Genomic DNA, 18350 nt, shown 5'->3' on the forward strand with positions numbered 1-18350 from the left:
TGTGTTGTTTGTCCATCACATCCAATTTGAGTGTTACCTGAATTGCGAATTTGTATTTTATAGTTAAAATTGTTGTCTCTTCTTTTCAGAAAATCGTTTTCCCATCCTGATTCCAGTTTGTTCTGCACTGGCCGCTTTACTGGTAATTGTAGTCTTGTCTTGTTGCGTGTACAAGAAAAGAAGGCGAAACAGGAGGTCAGGTACGAATCTCCCGCAGACATATTGTACAAATAAATAACTGTGACAAAATGGTAACATTTTCATTTTCTGACTTTTCTGACAAGGTTCAGGTAAAGCCAAGAAAAAAAAGACTACAGTAGAATTTTGGAAAACGAGTGATCATACGCAAGACAATTTTCATCATGGACTAAATTAAATCAGCAAATACTGTAGAATGACTGCAATATTTTGTGAGTTGTATTATATAGCTTATTTGATAGCTATGTTTATATTGTAGAGTATATGAACATCTGTTTACATATTTCAGTTTTTGTAACTATTCAGAATTACATTGTGTACATGTACAGTATTTTTTTCCTGCTAAATATGTAATAGTTTATATATAAAATGAAAGGCTTATCAACTGCTGACTGATTGTTATCTTTAAGTTGTGTAACACATGACATCAAACCAAAATCCAATTAGATATTCTATTATAAATATTTTAGATGACAACTTATGATAACTCTATATGGTTTTATGATAGTTTTTCATAGTGTACAGAGTTTTATGTGGAACAATAACAAATATATTTTCATGGGATAATACTGAAGAAATGATACTTTGCTACAATGTAAAAAGTAGTCAGTGTACAGCTTGTAGAACAGTAGATGTTGAGTGTCCCATCAAAATATCTCAATGCACTATCATTAATGTCTAAACTGCTGGCAAGAAAAGTGATTAGCCCCCGATTACACCCCCCTCCCTCCATGGTGTCATGTTAGTTACCGTAAAAAGGTCTCAGGCGTGTTAAATTTGGTCTTATCCATCTCTCACACCCGTCAATGGAACTTCAATATGGCACCTCATGGCAAAGAATTCTCTGAGGATCAGAAAAAAAAAATTGTCGCTCTACATAAAGATGACTGAGGTAAAAAGGAACACCCTGAAACCGAGCGGCAGCACGGTAGCCAAGACCATATAGCGGTTCAAAAGGATCAGATTCTTTGCCATGAGGTGTCATATTGAACTTCCAGTGACCGGGATGAGAGAGGGATAACACCAATTTTTACACACCTGCTTCCCATTCACACCTGAGATCTTGTAACACTAATGAGTAATACAATACCAGGGAGGGAAAATCTTGGTCTCATCTTGGATTCAATATATTTATAACTTTACAACAAACAAATTGGTGTCGTTAAATTTCTGTTTCTTCAGAGGTGCTCGTTACTGTTTTCCTTAACTTGTTTGTGTAGTTATTATAGGGAGGCATCGTCCTTTTGCAGTGACTATGTCCATCTTCCTCTAGTTTTTGACAGTTTTTGTTATTATTCACGTTGACCGCTTGTCATTGTTTTTTGTTATTATTTTGTGTTAGTAGCTCACTTTCATATACATCCATTGTTCAATAAAACTCTCGGTTGTTGTACATCTTTTTTCTCTGCTTTGGAGTTCAAGATTCTGCGGTTACGCCTCGTTACAGTGTGTGTGTGTGTGTGTTTTACTTGCCTTTTGATAATTTTTTTTGTGGTCCAAATTATTATTTTTTTATGTAAGGTGTATATAAACTAGTTGTATGCTTTCAATACAGTGTCTGTTTTGCTTTGGCATTGTTATGGTATTTAAACTTAACATTTTTCAATTTGTTTTGTTTTGCTTTTGGCTGTCTTAATATGTTTGTCTGGTTTGGGTGTGCCAAGGTGAGGGTATAGATATTCATTCACTATGCAGAGGCATTGGCGTTGACTTCATTGTCCAATTTAAACAGGAAAAGGGATCTGCTGTGCTGGGAATGGGAGTGTCAGTTAAGAGGAAGGAACAAGCAGCCTAGCAGTACAGGACATGAAGTGCTACCAAGGAGACAGCGGAAGTCATGTCCTTGCAGAGCAGCAGCTCTGGAAGCAAACCTCGAGAAATGCTGCATGAACTCTGTCAGCACTACTTATGGAAGGTGCTCGGCAGGTCATGATCCCCGGCACTGGCATTCTCTTCACACTCAAAGAGGGTGGTCTTCTTTTGACTATAGATAATTTTCAGATCAATATCCACGTTTGTTGTTTTACAATGTCTCAGCACACCTGATCCTGTTGGGTTGTAGTCGCTGGTGCATATTGCGGCAATAATGGCCGGTGGTATCAATAATAAGAGGAATTTTAAGAAAGGCTTGAGTCAAAGTTGTTGGAGTGCCACGAGGACAGTAAATTTTGCAGTTTCTGAAGCAAATGCCCCAGTGTGGTAGGGATTAGGGCCATTAAGAACAGCTACAATGATTCTGCGATAGGTGAGTTCACTGTGGGAGCCCCACCCATACCCTTGGGGAAGGTCTCGAGTTATTTGACCTGTGGATTGGTTCAGAGTCAGACAGAAATTTGCTTGTCCCAGAAAATTAAGAAAAAAAATATTCAGAGAACTCAAAAGATGTCTCCATCCATCCATTGATTTATACTGTATACTGAGCAGCTCGTGTAACGACCTCTCACGTCTTCCTATCAACTGTCCTTGATTTGCCAACACGTGGCGAAAAGAGTCTGAGTCTGTGGGATCCATTTGGCCATGGACGGCTGTGCCATAAAAGCAGATCCCAAAAATAGACTCTAGACCAAAGGACTCCCAAAAAAATTTAATTCAACAAAAGTAGCATGCAAGGGCGAGAAGTGCTAAGCCAAAGAGATGCATGACCAGAGAGTATAAAAAAAAACGAATAACACAGGGGGCCACGACAAAAGGTCAGTGTGGTAAAAAAAAACCACTCGTTGAGTAAACTAAGATGAGACAGAGCACAAACATCGGGGGCGAACATGGGGCAAAAACAAGTGAATATTCCGACGCCCGCACACTGTCACAGTGGCACCTAAAAAGGCTGCTGATTATAATTCGTGACTGGTGCGTCACCGATGTCAACGCCCACCATCGCTCAGCCAGACACTGCAACACAAAGAAAAACAGAGCCATGAAAGTTGATTTCCAACCAATTCAGGATCTAAGAAAGTCCCAGATCTTCCATCTGTTGTAATCATTGTAATTGGTGCAGGGATTATTTAAAAATGTACTTTGCTGGCATAAAATCCTAAATTCAGCAATGTGTAGTTATTTTCATTGGTTAAGCCATTTGAGGTTCAGTTAAATTGTTGGACAATTCTTTGACCTCAATCACTTTGACTTTTCATAACTTTCATATTGGATCTTAACCTGCCCCTCACGTTCCTTTTGATTGTGCGTCATCGGTTATATCGATCATCCTTTTCCATCTACACCTACTGTATCTTCTACATCCTCCTCTCTAATGCCAACTGCCCCCATGTCTTTCCTCAATATGTCTATCAACCTTGACTTAGATTTTCCTCTAGCTCTCTTGCCTGGCACCTCCATCCTCATCATCCTTCTACCACTATACTCATTATCTCTCCTCTGGACATGTCCAAACCATCAAAAGTCTGCTCTCTCTAACATTGTCTCCAAAACATCGAACCTTGGCTGACCCTCAGAGGAGCTCATTTCTAATTTTATCCAACCTGGTCACTCCGAGAGCGAACCTCAACATCTTCATTTCCGCCACCTCCAGCTCTGCTTCCTGTTGTCTCTTCGGTGCCAAAGTCTCTAATCCGTACAGGCCTCACCACTGTTTTATAAACTTTGCCCTTCATCCCAGCAGAGACTCTTCTGACACATAAAACACCTGAAACTTTCCTCTACCTGTTCCAACGTGTTTGTAACCATTTCTTTACCTCCTGACCACAATCCCCATTGTTCTGGACTGTATTTAAAGTTAAAATTTTTTTTTTTTGAAGTATCCTCCACCTTCGCTATCTCTTCTCCCATGTAGCCTCATTTTCCCCCTCCATCCCTTTCATTCATACACATATTATTCAGTCTTACTTCGGCTAATCTTCAGTCCTCTCCTTTCCAGTGCATGCCTCCATCTTTCTAACTGTTCCGCCACCTGGTCCCTGCTTTCACTGCAGCTCACAATGTCATCTGGGAACATCATGGTCCACAGGGATTCCAGTCTAACCTAATCTGTCAACCTATCCATCACTATTGCAAAAAGGGAGGGGCTCAGGTCTGATCCCTGATGCAATCCTCCCACCTCCAACAACAGCAAACCTCACCAGTGTTCTGCTGCCCCCATACTTGTCCTGCACTATTCAGACTTACTTCTCTGCAACTCCAGACTTCCTCATGCAGTACCACAGTTCCTCTCTCGATACCCTGTCATGGGCTTTCTCTAGAGCTAAAAGAACACAATGCAGCTCCTTCTGACTTCCTTTGTACTTCTCCATCAATACTCACAATGTGTGCATCTGTGGAACTCTTTCTAGGCATGAAACCATACTGTTGCTCACAAATAATCACTTCTTTGCTGAGTCTAGCCTCCACTACTCTTTTGTGTAATTTCATAGTGTGGCTCATTAACTTTTTTCCTCTGTTGTTCCCACAAAACAAAACATTGCCCTTGTTCTTAAAAATGGGCACTGTTCCACTTTCCCTCCATTCCTCAGGCGTCTTCTCACCTGCTAGAATTCTGTTGAACCACCTGGTCAAAAACTCCACAGCCACCATAGATGCTTCCATACCTCCACAGGTATGTCATCGGGACCAACTGCCTTTCCCTTTTTCATCCTCCATCCGGTTTCATTCCATAAACATGCATGGTAGCATGGTAGGTTGATTGAAAATTCTAAATTGCCCATAGCTGTAAATGTGAGTGCGAACGGTTGTTTGTTTATACTGTATGTGCCCTGTGATTGGCTGGTGACCAATTCAGGGTGTACTCTACCTCTCGCCCAGATTCAGCTGGGATAGGCACCAGTATGCCCGTGACCCTAGTGAGGATAAGCAGTTCAGAAAATGGATGGATGGATGTTATTGTTTGTGTGGTATTAGTTTCAGCAGACTCTTTGTTTACAAACCAACTAATTTACTGAATGTATTTATTTACAGTATTGTATTTTCTTGTACACTATTTTACCAGAGGAGGGAGCCATAGTATAATAGTGAGCCCTGCGAGGGGAAGTACATGTCCAGCAGCACAGTGGAAATCTGATTATTTCTGGGTATTGAGCTTGTATGGTTAATCCAAATGAGGAACACTGAATACTTGACAAATATGTAATATATTGCCTCAAATATATAGAACTGGCCCTCATGAATCATCTTTTTATGTCCTCTTTGACCGAGCATCATTGCACATCACGTTTGTATGATCATTATCAAGCTCTTGTCCGTGTCACATTTTTTCATGTTACTGTGTTCTTCAAATAGACCCATGCATCCATCCATTTTCTGAGCCGCTTCTCCTCACTAGAGTCGCGGGCGTGCTGGAGTCTATCCCAGCTATCATCAGGCAGGAGGCGGGGTACACCCTGAACTGGTTGCCACCCAATCACAGACAATTTTTAAAATCACATGGAGTATTTTTTTGTGGAACCCTCAAGATAGAACTTGAGAAGTCCTTCAGCGCTTCTAACCTTTGGATTTACTGCACCTTCAGCCAGGCACCTACAACCATACACTGGAACGACTGAATGTACAGGTAGGTCTATTGTATATATTTTCAGATGTGTGCAATGAATATCAATGTAGTCCAAGATATTAAGTGATATCAAAAGATTTAAAATAAAACATATCAGAATCATCTTTATTTGCCAAGTATGTCCAAAAAACACACAAGGAATTTGTCTCCGGTAGTTGGAGCTGCTCTAGTACGACATCAGACAGTCAATTGACAGAGAACACTTTTGAGACATAAAGACATTGACAAAAAAACAAAAAACAATCACTGAGCAATAAAGGGTTGCTAGTTATCTGGTAATGCCGGTACATTATTATTATTTTTTTGACAATTGTGCAAAAAGATGCAGAGTCCTCTAGCACTTAGAGCAGTTCAAAAGACTGATATTGCAATAGTCCGGTGCAATGACCATTGTGCAAAGGGCGCCGAGACTTCAAGCGAGTAGTACGATAATCTGGGACAATGTTGATTGTGCAAATGTTGCAGATAATCCTCAATCAGTGTGCAGAAGGAGCAGATGCTATTCTGGCATGAGTGGCCAGTATTGGTCAACAACAGATATGCAAATAGTGCAGCGTGGCGAGACTACTACAGTGAGTGCACGAGTAATGTATAATTGGCCCCACAGAAATGTGACAACAAACTCAAGTAAAAAAATTGGCAGCAAGCTGTAATGGAATTGTAGGTTAGGTGTTTAAGAAGTTGATTGCAAGAAGGAAGAACCTGTTGGAATGTCTGCTAGTTCTAGTTTGCATTGATCGGTAGCGCCTACCTGAGGGAAGGAGCTGGAAGAGCCGGTGACCGGGATGTGGAGGGTCCGAGAGGATTTTGCACGCTCTTGTCTTAGTTCTGGCAGCGTGCAAGTCCTCAAGGGTGGGTTGGGGGGTACCGACAATCCTTTCAGCAGTTTGATTGTCCGTTGCAGTCGGAGTTTGTCCTTTTTTGTAGCAGCACCAAACCAGACGGTAATGGAAGAACACAGGACTGATTCGATGACCGCTGTGTAGAACTGCCTCAGCAGCTCCCGTCGCAGGCCGTGCTTTCTCAGAAGCCACATGAAGTACATCCTCTGCTGGGCCTTTTTGAGGACGGAGTTGATGTTGGTCGCCCACTTCAGTTGAAGGTCTCGATGGTTGACACAAGGCAGCTGGACAACGTGAGGGGCAGCTGCGGCGAAGGATGCCTCCTGAAGTCCACGATCATCTCTACAGTCTTGAGCGTGTTCAGCTCCAGGTTGTGTCGGCCGCACCACAGCTCCAGCCGCTCCACTTCCTGTCGATATGCAGACTCGTCACCGTCCTTGATGAGGCCGATGACAGTGGTGTCATCTGCAAACTTCAGGAGTTTGACAGCCGGGTGCGCTGAGGTACAGTCGTTCGTGTAGAGAGATAAGAGCAGCGGAGAGAGGACACAACCTTGGGGCGCCCCAGTGCTGATGCTGCGTGTGGATGAGGTGGCCTTCCCCAGCCTCACCTGCTGTGTCCTGTCCGTCAGGAAGCTGTAAATCCACTGGCAGATGGCAGGTGAGACGCTGAGCTGGAGAAGCTTGGATGAAAGGAGTTCAGGGATGATGGTGTTGAACGCTGAGCTAAAGTCCACGAACAGGATCCTCGCGTAGGTCCCTGCACTGTCGAGATGTTCTAGGATGAAGTGCAGTCCCATGTTGACTGCATCATCTGCAGACCTGTTCGCTCGGTAGGCAAACTGCAGGGGGTCCAGCAGGGGACCTGTGATTCTCTTGAGGTGGTCCAGCATGAGATGTTCAAATGACTTCATGACCACAGATGTCAAGGCGACAGGCCTGTAGTCATTCAGACCCGGGATTGTAGGTTTCTTGGGGACTGGAGCGTTTGAAACAGGATGGTACTTCGCACAGTTCCAGAGATCTATTGAATATCTGTGAGAAGACTGGGGCGAGCTGGTCCGTGCAGACATTGAGGCAGGATGGGGACATATGGACTGGGCCTGCCGCTTTGTTAATCTTTTGTTGTTTGAAGATGCGTCTCACATCCTGTTCGTGGATGGATAACGCAGAAGTTGGTGGTGTAATTGTGGTCGGTGGTGCGGCTGGGTGGGTGTGGATTGTGAAAGTGTCCTTTTCAAATCTGCAGTAGAAGATATAAAAGATATAAAAACATAATACAATGCAAAAACAACACAAATAGAGGCAAAACAATACAAAATAAAGGATTTGAACTGGCTTGTAAACCTGTATGGCTGTAACATCAAATAGTGTATGGTATTGTGCAATTTAAGCAGATTGTTCAGAGGTAGTCTCAACACACAGATAGCCACGTGTAAACTTAAACTGCATGCTTACTCCTGTCAACTGTTTAGGAGTCAGATGGTGGTAGCCCTGCACTTCTGTCCCTCCGGCCTGACGTTAGAAGTGTGAATAGTCCGAGAAGGGTCTTTTATGATGGAGGCAGCCCTCCTGGAGGATTTGCGGAGAGAGCAATGGTGTCTTGGTGGTGATCTCAGCAGTTTTTACAACTTTCAGCAATCGTCTGTGTAAAGGAGCTCCTTAAAGGCTACCTTACATCTTTTTTTTAATTTCAATGGATTCCAACATGAAGGCCTTCAGTTGTTGTGTTGATAAAACAAGAAGTAGAACTTCCCTTTTCTTTCTGCCAACAGTATAGAAACAAATACAAAACCTGCTCAACACTCTTTCTCGCAACACTTCGGAGGGAGCTGACTGGTTCATCAAAGATATGAGAGCTACAGCTGAACTCATGGTATTGCTCTTCACAGTTTCGCAAGGTCAGACATTTCTTCTTTTTCTTCTACTTTGCTTTGATGGTTGTCAAGCGTTTCACTCTTACAGGAAATGATTGTATGCAGCAAAAATGAAATCATATGTTTACCTTTAAGCTTGTTGGCTCTATTTCCATTTCTCTTCTAAAATCACAATTTGTTTTTGGAACAAAGATCGTTAAATTGAAGAAAATTTACTTTAGCATGGAAAAATAACAGCAATTAATTTTAACTGAATATAAACTATATGGCAATGAAATGATTCATATGTTAAATATTAAGTAAATATTTACTGACTAGACTCTAAATTGCCCGTAGGCATGACTGTGAGTCCGAATGGTTGTTTGTTTGTATGTGCCCTGCGATTGGCTGGCAACCAGTTCAGGGTGTACCCCGCCTCCTGCCCAATGACAGCTGGGATAGGCTCCAGCACGCCCACGACCCTAGTGAGGAGAAGCGGCTCAGAAAATGGATGGATGGATTTACTGACTAATGCTCACCTGCACAGCAATCTATGCCAAATGTGGTGTATGACAGTTACAGCCAAATTAACACTTTGTTCTTTCTAATTGGTATAATTATCTGTATGATCTTTTCTGAAACACTGAATCTTTTACATTATTATCACAACAATGAAAAATGTATTTACTCAAACCTGCAAATTCTACACACATTAATTGTCCATCCATCCATTTTCTGAGCCGCTTCTCTTCACTAGGGTCGCGGTCGTGCTGGAGCCCATCCCAGCTATCTTTGGGCGAGAGGTGGGGTACACCCTGAACTGGTTGCCAGCCAATCGCAGGGCACATAGAAACAAACATTCATTCGCGCTCACATTCTTCAATTAACCTACCAAGCATGTTTTTGAGATATGGCAGGAAACTGGAGTAGCTGGAGAAAACCCACGCAGACACGGGGAGAACATGCAAAGTCCACACAGGCGAAGCCAGATTTCAACCCGGGTCCTCAGACCTGTGAGGCAGATGTGCTAACCAGTCGTCCACCGTTCCACCGGACACTTTACAGTTGCACAAATTATTAATTCACTCCACAGTCACACCCTAGTGGTGGTAAGCTGCTTGTGTAGCTACAGCTGCCCTGGGGCAGTCTGACAGAAGCGTTTATGGCGCCTCCGACCACCACAAAACATCCAACCACACTCATTCATATAACACTGCCTGATCATAAAGGGGTCCCTAGATGCCATTGTGGGCCTCCCTCATTTTCATTTTTGAAAGGTGGCAACCCTAGCTACAGCCCCTGTTAGCTGTACTGCTGACACAGACACAGGTGACTGGCCCTCTGATTTAAGCCAGTCACCTGTTGATAAACCAAGGTGGCCTCTTCTTTGGCGTTATCCGGGGACGAAAGTTGGACAGTAGGAATGCTACTTCAATCGTAGATGGTGTGAGGATTACAAATGCCTGCAATATTATAACGTAACTGAAGTCATGAAAAAAAAAATAGATTAGTTTCTCAGCCCCTCCCCATGGCTCGTTATCAGCGGGAGAGAAAAAAATCTTGGCGCTGTACCTGTCTGTAATGGTCTACACAATGTATGATATGGCAAGATCAATCATTTTAAAATTTGGCTTTTATCTTGTTTTGGAAACGAGCCCTTCACGTGATTGAATGGTTTTTAATTATTCTTTTGTAGGTGTGGGAGACCCCTGTGATGGCAGAAGAAAAGGAGCTCAGTGTTATGGACCGCTGGCTCAAGAAATAGTCCTCCATTTGATGGACAAAACCCCACTTGATTTTACCTTGACGAAAGAAAAAAAACATTTACTGATATGGAGAAGTGGGCAATTGCAGACTAAAGAACCTGAAAGATTTAGCTTCACCCCAAACGATGGAATGATGAAGATTGAAAACCTGATCAAGAATGATACTGGCAATTATACTCTTTTTATCTATAACCAAACCGGATTTGAACTTGAGAATCGGAGACTGCAGTTGTTCGTTGAAGGTAAATATCTAAAAAAAAAAAAAAAATGCTTTTAATTTTATGTGTATCATATGTAACAACACTAGAACTGGGAATACAAAAAAACAACAACAAAGGTCATGAAAAAAAAAAGGTGCTTACAGTCATGGTGCGATGGTAGTTAACTTAGCACGTCTGCCTCACAGTCAAGAGGTCTTGATTGTGAACCTCAACTCTGGCCCCCGTGTGTGCTGGTTCATGTTCTTGAGTGGGTTTTCTCCAGATATTCTGGCTTCCTCCTACAGTACATCCCTAAAACGTGGTAGGTTAATTGAAGACTCAAAATTATCCATAAGGTGTGAGTGTGAGTGTAAATAATTTTTTGTTGCTATGCGCCTTGTGATTGGCTGGCGACCAATCCGTGGTGTACCCGCCTTTTGCCCAAAGTCAGCGGAGATAGGCTTCAGCTCACCCGTAACCCAAATGATGTCAAGTGCTCTCAAAAATGGATGGATGGTAAGCACACACATTAGCAAATTCAGTCTTTTTGGATTGAAGTAATATCTTCACACAAATCTTTATTTTTTTTGCTTGTAATTCCTGGCAAAATTGTTCGTTTCTGGACTCAACCTGTGCCCTTCCAAAACATGAACTTTCTTTGTTTTGTTGGGCACGGTGGTCGACTAGTTAGCCTGTGTACCTCATAGTTATGAGGACCCGGGTTCAAATTCGGCCTCGCCTGTGTGGAGTTTCCATGCTCTCCCCGTGCCTCCATGTATTTTCTCTGGGTACTCTGGTTTCCTCCCACATCCCAAAAATATGCGTGCTAGGTTAATTGAAGACTCTAAGTTGCCCGTAGGTGTGAATGATTGTTTGTTTATATGTGCCCTGCGATTGGCTGGTGACCAGTTCAGGGTTCAGATCAGTTCTCGCCCGCAGTTGGCTGCGATAGGCTCCAGCGTACCCGCGACCCTAGTGAGGATAAGCGGTATAGGAAATGGATGAATGTTTTGTTGATGAGAATGTTTGCCTGCTTGCTTAAATGTTTCTGGAAGGCATTTAAATGTTTCTTAGCCAAATTTTTGTCTTTGTCAGAACTGTTCATAATTTTCCTGTGCTGTGCATTAATACAAATTGAACATAAACAAGACAATGGAACATAACATAATTTAAAAACACTAAAACAATAGCAAAGATGAAAAAAAAGCAAATTCAGGCGGGTTTTAAGGATAATGAGGGTGCTAATATGCACTGGGAGGTCATTCCATAGTTTTGGACCAGCAATAGAAAAGGCTCTATCCCGCTAAATTTCCACTTAGACTTTGGTACCTCCATGAGCAGCGGGTCAGCTGACCAGATGCACAGGGAAATTGCGTTGCATTGCATTGCATAGTAACGTTATATCAAGCTGGGTGACAATATGGCGCCAGGGCATATCACTGTCCAGACTTTGTTTTCTATGGCTTTGCATCCATCCATTCATACAACATATTCTCATCAGGGCCACGGGTAAACAGGAGCATATCCTAGCTGACTTTAGACGAGAGGCCGCAAATCCTAAATGGGTCACCAGGTAACTTCAGGGCGCATACCTGTACAGACAAACAACCATTCCCACATATGGACGATTTACATTCTCTAATTGACCTAAGAAACAGGTGTTTGTGGGAGTTTGTGGGAGTAAGCCGGAGTACCCGGCTAAAACCCATGCAAGCACGGGGAGATCGTACTGTACAAACGCCACACAGGAAAGCCTCAGCCCTCGCAACCTCAGAACTGTGCTAATTACTAAGTCACCATGTTGTCATTCAAGACAGTATTTCGGTTTTCTTCAACATGAAGACAATTTGCAAAAGAAATATGAAGTAGACGCATATTATTTGCTTTAGCGGGCCATATAAAATGATGCCGTGGGTCGGATATGCCACCTGTGTCTTGCCCAGTCAGCAAACATAAGTCGCAATGACGTTGGCTCGTCATCAAAAGTTCCATCTCATGCAGGGAGAGTGTTTGCTTATTGGAAATAATAAGATGTCTGAGATGTCGGCATTTAATTGAAAATTACCACACAATGTCCAAACAATTAAAGCTGGAGAGCCCACCAGCGTTGTTCTGCTCCTTCTACATAATTTAGTAATTTTTTTTAAAAAACATTGTTGGCTGTTAAATCAGATAGACACCAATTTATATTCTGCGTTAGTCTGTGAAAATCACAGCCAGCTGGGTGAGTTATTACAATGTGGGTAAAGCTGGCAGCCGGCTGGCACACTTGGTTTGTTCCTGCAGGAACACACAACTTAATTACGTGTGACAACAATGTCATTTTCTCCCAATTTAATTGAAATCATAACTTACGTGAAAAATGCTTGTGGCGAACTCTGTATGCTGCTGGTGCTGTGATTAATGTAGCTGGGCACAATTCCTAAGGCCGACGTCGGTGCGAGTTATGTTTGCTGACTGGGTGCTTTGTGCTAACATTACAAGTTACGTTTGCTGTCTTTCTCAGCTCCTGTGACCTCCATCCATCTAGTCTCGAAGTGTCTGTCCCAAGGACTGCAGCTGGTGTCTTGCTCCTCCAAGGGAGGGGACAATCTTCAATACTGGTGGAACCTAAACCAAAAACCACTGGAGCACACTGACCTCATCTCTGGACATGTTCAGGAAAACAACATCACCCTGAAAAAACACGTCTCAGGACAGCTAGTCTGCTCTATTAGAAATAACGTCAGTAAAATCCAGAAAGAAGTTAGTCTATCATGTGGTAAGAAAGGACATATTTATCTGTCAACTATAGTGATGTTAAAATACAGTTTGCTGATTGTTGATGTTTTTGTCTAATTGCTTGCTTGTAGTGTTCATTAACTGCACCTCAAATGGGACTCTCATAACTCAGTGGTTGCCTGAAATCAGTAAAACCCTGTGTGACAATCCCACCTCAGGATCCAAGACCCCTCAAAGTAAGAATTATTTGCCTATAATGAGCGGCATTCTCTCAGCATTGGTGATCCTCTTAATGATTGGATTGGTGATTGTCTTCATGCAGAAGAAAAAGAAAAGCGATAGAAAAGGTACAGATTTTGGCAATTTGTGGTTTGAAATGTTTCTTTTTTTTACTACATTTTTTATGAATTCTCCATTTTCTGTCTTTGATGAAAGATGAAGAGGAATTGGTGTACGCTGACGTCAGGATTGTTGATCAACCGAGGAGGTCAATAAAAGTGAGAGAAGAAGTGGAGGTGGAGTACGGCCAAGTGAAGTTTTCCGAGCAACCTTGTCGAACTGTTGCGATGAAAGATGATGGAACTGTTTATGCCCAAGTCCGCAGAGACAGGTGATATTTTTTCTTTTGTATTTATTTTGTACAAAAGCTCAAGAGTACATGGCCGAGGTGTTATAACACCAAAAAGCCTATGAAATATTTAATGTGACTTTTTACTGAATTTACTGAACTCCTCAGCCATGATATGAGTACTTAATAAAGTTCTGAATTAGGAATGTAAGAAAATGTTGTTTTCTTAATATAAACAAGTTATCTGTTTCCTTTGTTAAGTGTTCTTTTTCTCTTTTGCCAAGTGATTATCAGTGAGAAGGGTTGATTGAAACAAGCAGTCATCTAACAAAAGACATTCAAACTCCGGCCAAATTGTGAGTTAAAGTGAATGTTTATTTTGTGAATGGATATCTGCTGGCTGGAAATGACTCAATACAGTGTCAAAGACTTTCAGAAGTTGCCTAAAAATATTTGCCATTTTTGGTGGTTAAAAAGTCCCTCCCTGGGTTGGATGAGATCTGCCCGGAGTTCCTAAAGGCTCTGGATATTGTGGGGCAGTCTTGGTTGACATGCCTCTGCAACAATGAGTGCAGATCCTTGGGATTGGGAGAGGGGGGTGGCGGTCCCGCTTTTTAAGAAGGGGGACTGGTTGTGTTCCAACTAAAGGGAGATCATACTCCTCAGCCTCCCTACTAAGGTCTACACTGGGGTTCTGGAGAAGAGGGTCCATCGCAAAGCCTAATTTCGGGGGGACCGAACCGAACCAGGGATGGAGGTGGGATTACTTAATGTCTCTCGGCTGGCCTGGGGACACCTCGGGATCCCTCAGGCAGAGTTGGACGAAATGGCTGGGAAAAGGGATTTCTTTTGTGCTTAGAAATCTTTTGTCAATATGTAAACATATGTTTACATATGTACATAACCTTATCAACCACTGACCTTGGATGAAAATCATTAGATTTCTTTTTGACATATGAGAAAAATCCATCCATTTTCCGTAACGCTTAACCTCACTCGGGTCGCGGGCGTGCTGGAGTCTCTCCCAGATATCTTCGGGCGAGAGGCAGGGTACACCCTGAACTTTTGGCCAGCCAATCGCAAGGCACATAGAAACAAACAACCATTCACACTCACATTCACTCCTACGGGCAATTTAGAGTCTTCAATCAACCTGCCATGCATGTTTTTGTGATGTGGGAGGAAATAGGAGTACCCGGAGAAAACCCACGCAAGCACGGGGAGAACATGCAAATGCAACACGGGTGGGACTGGGACTTACGCCCGGTCCTCAAAACTGTGAGGCAGATGTGGTAACCATTCCGTCACCGTGCCGCCTACGAGCTAAATCCTTAAAAATATTTTTCAAGCATTATGTACATCTGAATCTGTAGCGTATATTGGTTTTGGTTAAAAACGTAATTAATTTAGGAAAAGAATACGCCGGAAGCGACGCCTGTGTTTACTTGCGGTTTAGCTCGATTTTACCTTTAACGTTATAATCAAATTATTTTTGTCTCGTAAAGGAGGGCCACTCTCTTTTTATATTCATAAACTTTAGGAAAAAAGACAAAAACCTCTAATCAATCTCTCTGTTCTGGAATGTTTGCTACATGGATGAAATAAGAGTTCAAGATTACAGCAGTTAATTGTTGCACTCAAACACTGCGCAGGAAACTCATTTTGGCCGCTTGTATCCGGAATCTTGTTCTTTTGGTCACGACCCACAGCTCGTGACCATAGATGAGGGTAGGAACGTAGATCAACCGGTAAATTGAGAGCGTCGCCTTTCGGCTTAGCTCCTTCTTCACCACAACGTACCGATACAAAGTCCGCATTACTGCAGATGCTGCCAAGTCCGCCCGTCGATCTGCCATTCCATTCTTCCCTCACTCGTGAGCAAGACCCCGAGATACTTGAACTCCTCCACTTGGGGAAGGATCTCATCCCCGACCTGGAGAGGGCACGCCACCCTTTTCCGACTGAGGACCATGGTCTCAAATTTGGAGGTGCTGATTCTCATCCCAGCCGCTTCACACTCGGCTGCGAACCGCTCTAGTGAGAGTTGGAGATCATGGCCCGATGAAGCCAACAGAACCACATCATCTGCAAAAAGCAGATATGCAATACTGAGGACACCAAACCAGACCCCATCTACGCCTCGACTGCGCCTAGAAATTCTGTCCATAAAAGTTATGAACAGAATCGGTGACAAAGAGCAGACTTGGCGGACTCCAACCCTCACCGGAAACGAGTCTGACTTAGTGCTGGCAATGCGGACCAAACTCTGACACCAGTCGTACAGGGATTGAACAGCCTGTATCAGGGGGTTCGGTACCCCATAATCCCGAAGCACCCCCCACAGGACCCCCCGAGGGACACGGTCGACTTCTCCAAGTCCACAAAACATGTAGACTGGTTGGGCGAACTTCCATGCACGCTCGCGGACCCTGCCGAGGGTGAAGAGCTGATCCACTGTTCCAGAGCCAGGACGAAAACCAAAACTGCTCCTCCTGAATCAGAGAATCGACTTCCAGACGGACCCTCCTCTCCAGGACCCCTGAATAGACCTTACCAGGGAGGCTGAGGAGTGTGATCCCCCTGTAGTTGGAACACACCCTCCGGTCCCCATTCTTAAAAAGGGGGACCACCACCCCAGTCTGCCAATCCAGAGGCACTGTCCCCGATGTCCACGCGATGTTGCAGAGGCATGTCAACCAGGACAGCTGCACAACATCCAGAGCCTTCAGGAACTCCGGACGAATCTCATCCACCCCCAGGACCTTGCCACCGAGGAGCTTTTTAACCACCTCGGTAACCTCAACCCCAGAGATAGGAGAGCCCGCCTCGGAGACCCCAGACTCTGCTTCCTCATCGGAAGGCATGTCGGTGAGGAGGTATTATCCCCACCGACTCACAAACGTCCCGAGTCGAGGTCAGCAGCGCCCCATCCCCACTAGACACATTGTTGATGTTGCACTGCTTTCTCCTCCTGAGACGCCGGATGGTGGACCAGAATTTCTTCGAAGCTGTCCGGAGGTCATTTTCCATGGCTTCACCGAACTTCTCCCACGCCCGAGTTTTTGCCTCAGCGACCACCAAAGCTCCATTGCGCTTGGCCAGCCGGTACCTATCAGCTGCTTTTGGAGTCCCAACAAGGCCCGATAGGACTCCTTCTTCAGTTTGACGGCATCCCTCACCACAGGTGTCCACCAAAGGGTTCGGGGATTGCTGCCACGACAGGCACCGACTACCTTACGTCGACAGCTCCGGTCAGCTGCCTCGGCAATAGAGGCGCGGAACATGGTCCACTCGTACTCAATGTCCCTGCCTTCCTCGGGAATTGGATGAAGTTCTGCCGGAGATCGGAGTTGAAACTCCTTCTAACAGCGGATTCTGCCAGATGTTCCCAGCGGACCCCCTCAATAGGTTTGGGCATGCCAGGTCGGACCAGCATCTTCCTCCACCAACGGAGCCAACTCCCCACCAGGTGGTGATCAGTCCGCAAGTCCGATGACACGACCACAAAGTCGATCATCGAACGGTGACCTAGGGTGTCCTGGACACTCTTATGCTTGGACATGGTGTTCGTTATGGACAATCCGTGGTGAGCACAGAAGTCCGATAACAGAACACCACTTGGGTTCTGATCGGTGGGGCCGTTCCTCCCAATCACGCCCTTGCAGGTCTCACTTTCATTGCCCACTTGAGCATTGAAGTCCCCCAGTAGAACAATGGAGTCCCCAGCGAGAGCGCACTCCACCAACCCCACCAAGGATTCCAAAAAGGGTCGGTACTCTGAACTTTTGTTTGGTGCATAGGCACAAACAACAGTCAGGACCCATCCCCCCACCCGAAGGTGGAGGGAGGCTACCCTCTCGTCCACCGGGGTGAATCACAATGTACAGGCGCCGAGCCGTGGGCAATAAGTATACCCACACCTGCTCGGCGCCTCTCACCCTGGGCAACTCCAGAGTGGAAAAGAGTCCAACCCCTCTCAAGAGGACTGGAACCAGAGCCCAAGCCGTGTGTGGAGCCGAGCCCAACTATATCTATTCGGAACTTCTCGACCTCACATACCAGCTCCTTCCCTGCCAGAGAGTCGCCAAGGTCCCCGTCTTCGGCCACCGCACAGCTCACACTGCACCGACCCCGATGGCCCCTCCCACAGGTGGTGAGCCCATGGGAAGGGGAACCCACATTACCCTTTCTGGCTGTGACCGGCCGGGCCCCATGAGTGCAGGCCTGGCCTTCGAGCACCACCTCCAGGCTTGGATCCAGAGGGGGGCCCCGGTGACCCGCGTCCGGGCAAGGGAAAATCCATAAATTTTATTCGTCATAGGGTTTCTGGAGCCGTGCTTCGTCTGGTCCCTCACCTAGGACCTGTTTGCCATGGGTGACCCTACCAGGGGCGTGAAGCCCCAGACAACTTAGCACCTAGGATCATTGGGACACACAAACCCCTGCACCACGATAAGGTGACGGCGCCTTGCATGCATTTCAAAGGAGTAAATGGTTTACTGAACTTTATTTTGACTCGTTTCGAACAACGTGTTTGCCGAACTTTTGGTCGCCATCTTAACCTAACCCTGCACACCAAAAGGGGCTTTGATGAGTGGAAACCCAGATTTCTATGTTAGTTTAAGGTCCAGATGACATAAACCAGGCTTCCTGTGACCATCTGGCTCAGCGGGGCAGCAGGGAGGGATGCCGGATTTATCAGT

At 44.7% G+C, this 18350-nt stretch overlaps 1 protein-coding gene across 3 annotated transcripts in view; it reads left to right on the forward strand.

The window, feature by feature from the left end:
* Nucleotides 1–3914: 3914 nt before the first annotated feature.
* Nucleotides 3915–18350, forward strand: part of LOC133484751 (uncharacterized) — a 28135-nt gene continuing 13699 nt past the window's right edge. The window contains exons 1-7 of one of the 3 annotated variants that reach the window (XM_061787786.1): nucleotides 3915–4744; nucleotides 5425–5695; nucleotides 8312–8437; nucleotides 10089–10400; nucleotides 12865–13119; nucleotides 13211–13426; nucleotides 13515–13689. In XM_061787786.1, coding sequence (XP_061643770.1) covers nucleotides 8389–8437; nucleotides 10089–10400; nucleotides 12865–13119; nucleotides 13211–13426; nucleotides 13515–13689 — 1007 coding nt within the window. In that variant the 5' untranslated portion in view covers nucleotides 3915–4744; nucleotides 5425–5695; nucleotides 8312–8388. Of the gene's footprint in view, nucleotides 4745–5127; nucleotides 5696–8311; nucleotides 8438–10088; nucleotides 10401–12864; nucleotides 13120–13210; nucleotides 13427–13514; nucleotides 13690–18350 lie in introns of those variants that run through there. The other 2 variants (XM_061787787.1, XM_061787788.1) reach the window with 2 other exon arrangements.

This window comes from Phyllopteryx taeniolatus, chromosome 10 (assembly GCF_024500385.1).
Source record: "Phyllopteryx taeniolatus isolate TA_2022b chromosome 10, UOR_Ptae_1.2, whole genome shotgun sequence".
Lineage (NCBI taxonomy): Eukaryota > Metazoa > Chordata > Actinopteri > Syngnathiformes > Syngnathidae > Phyllopteryx > Phyllopteryx taeniolatus.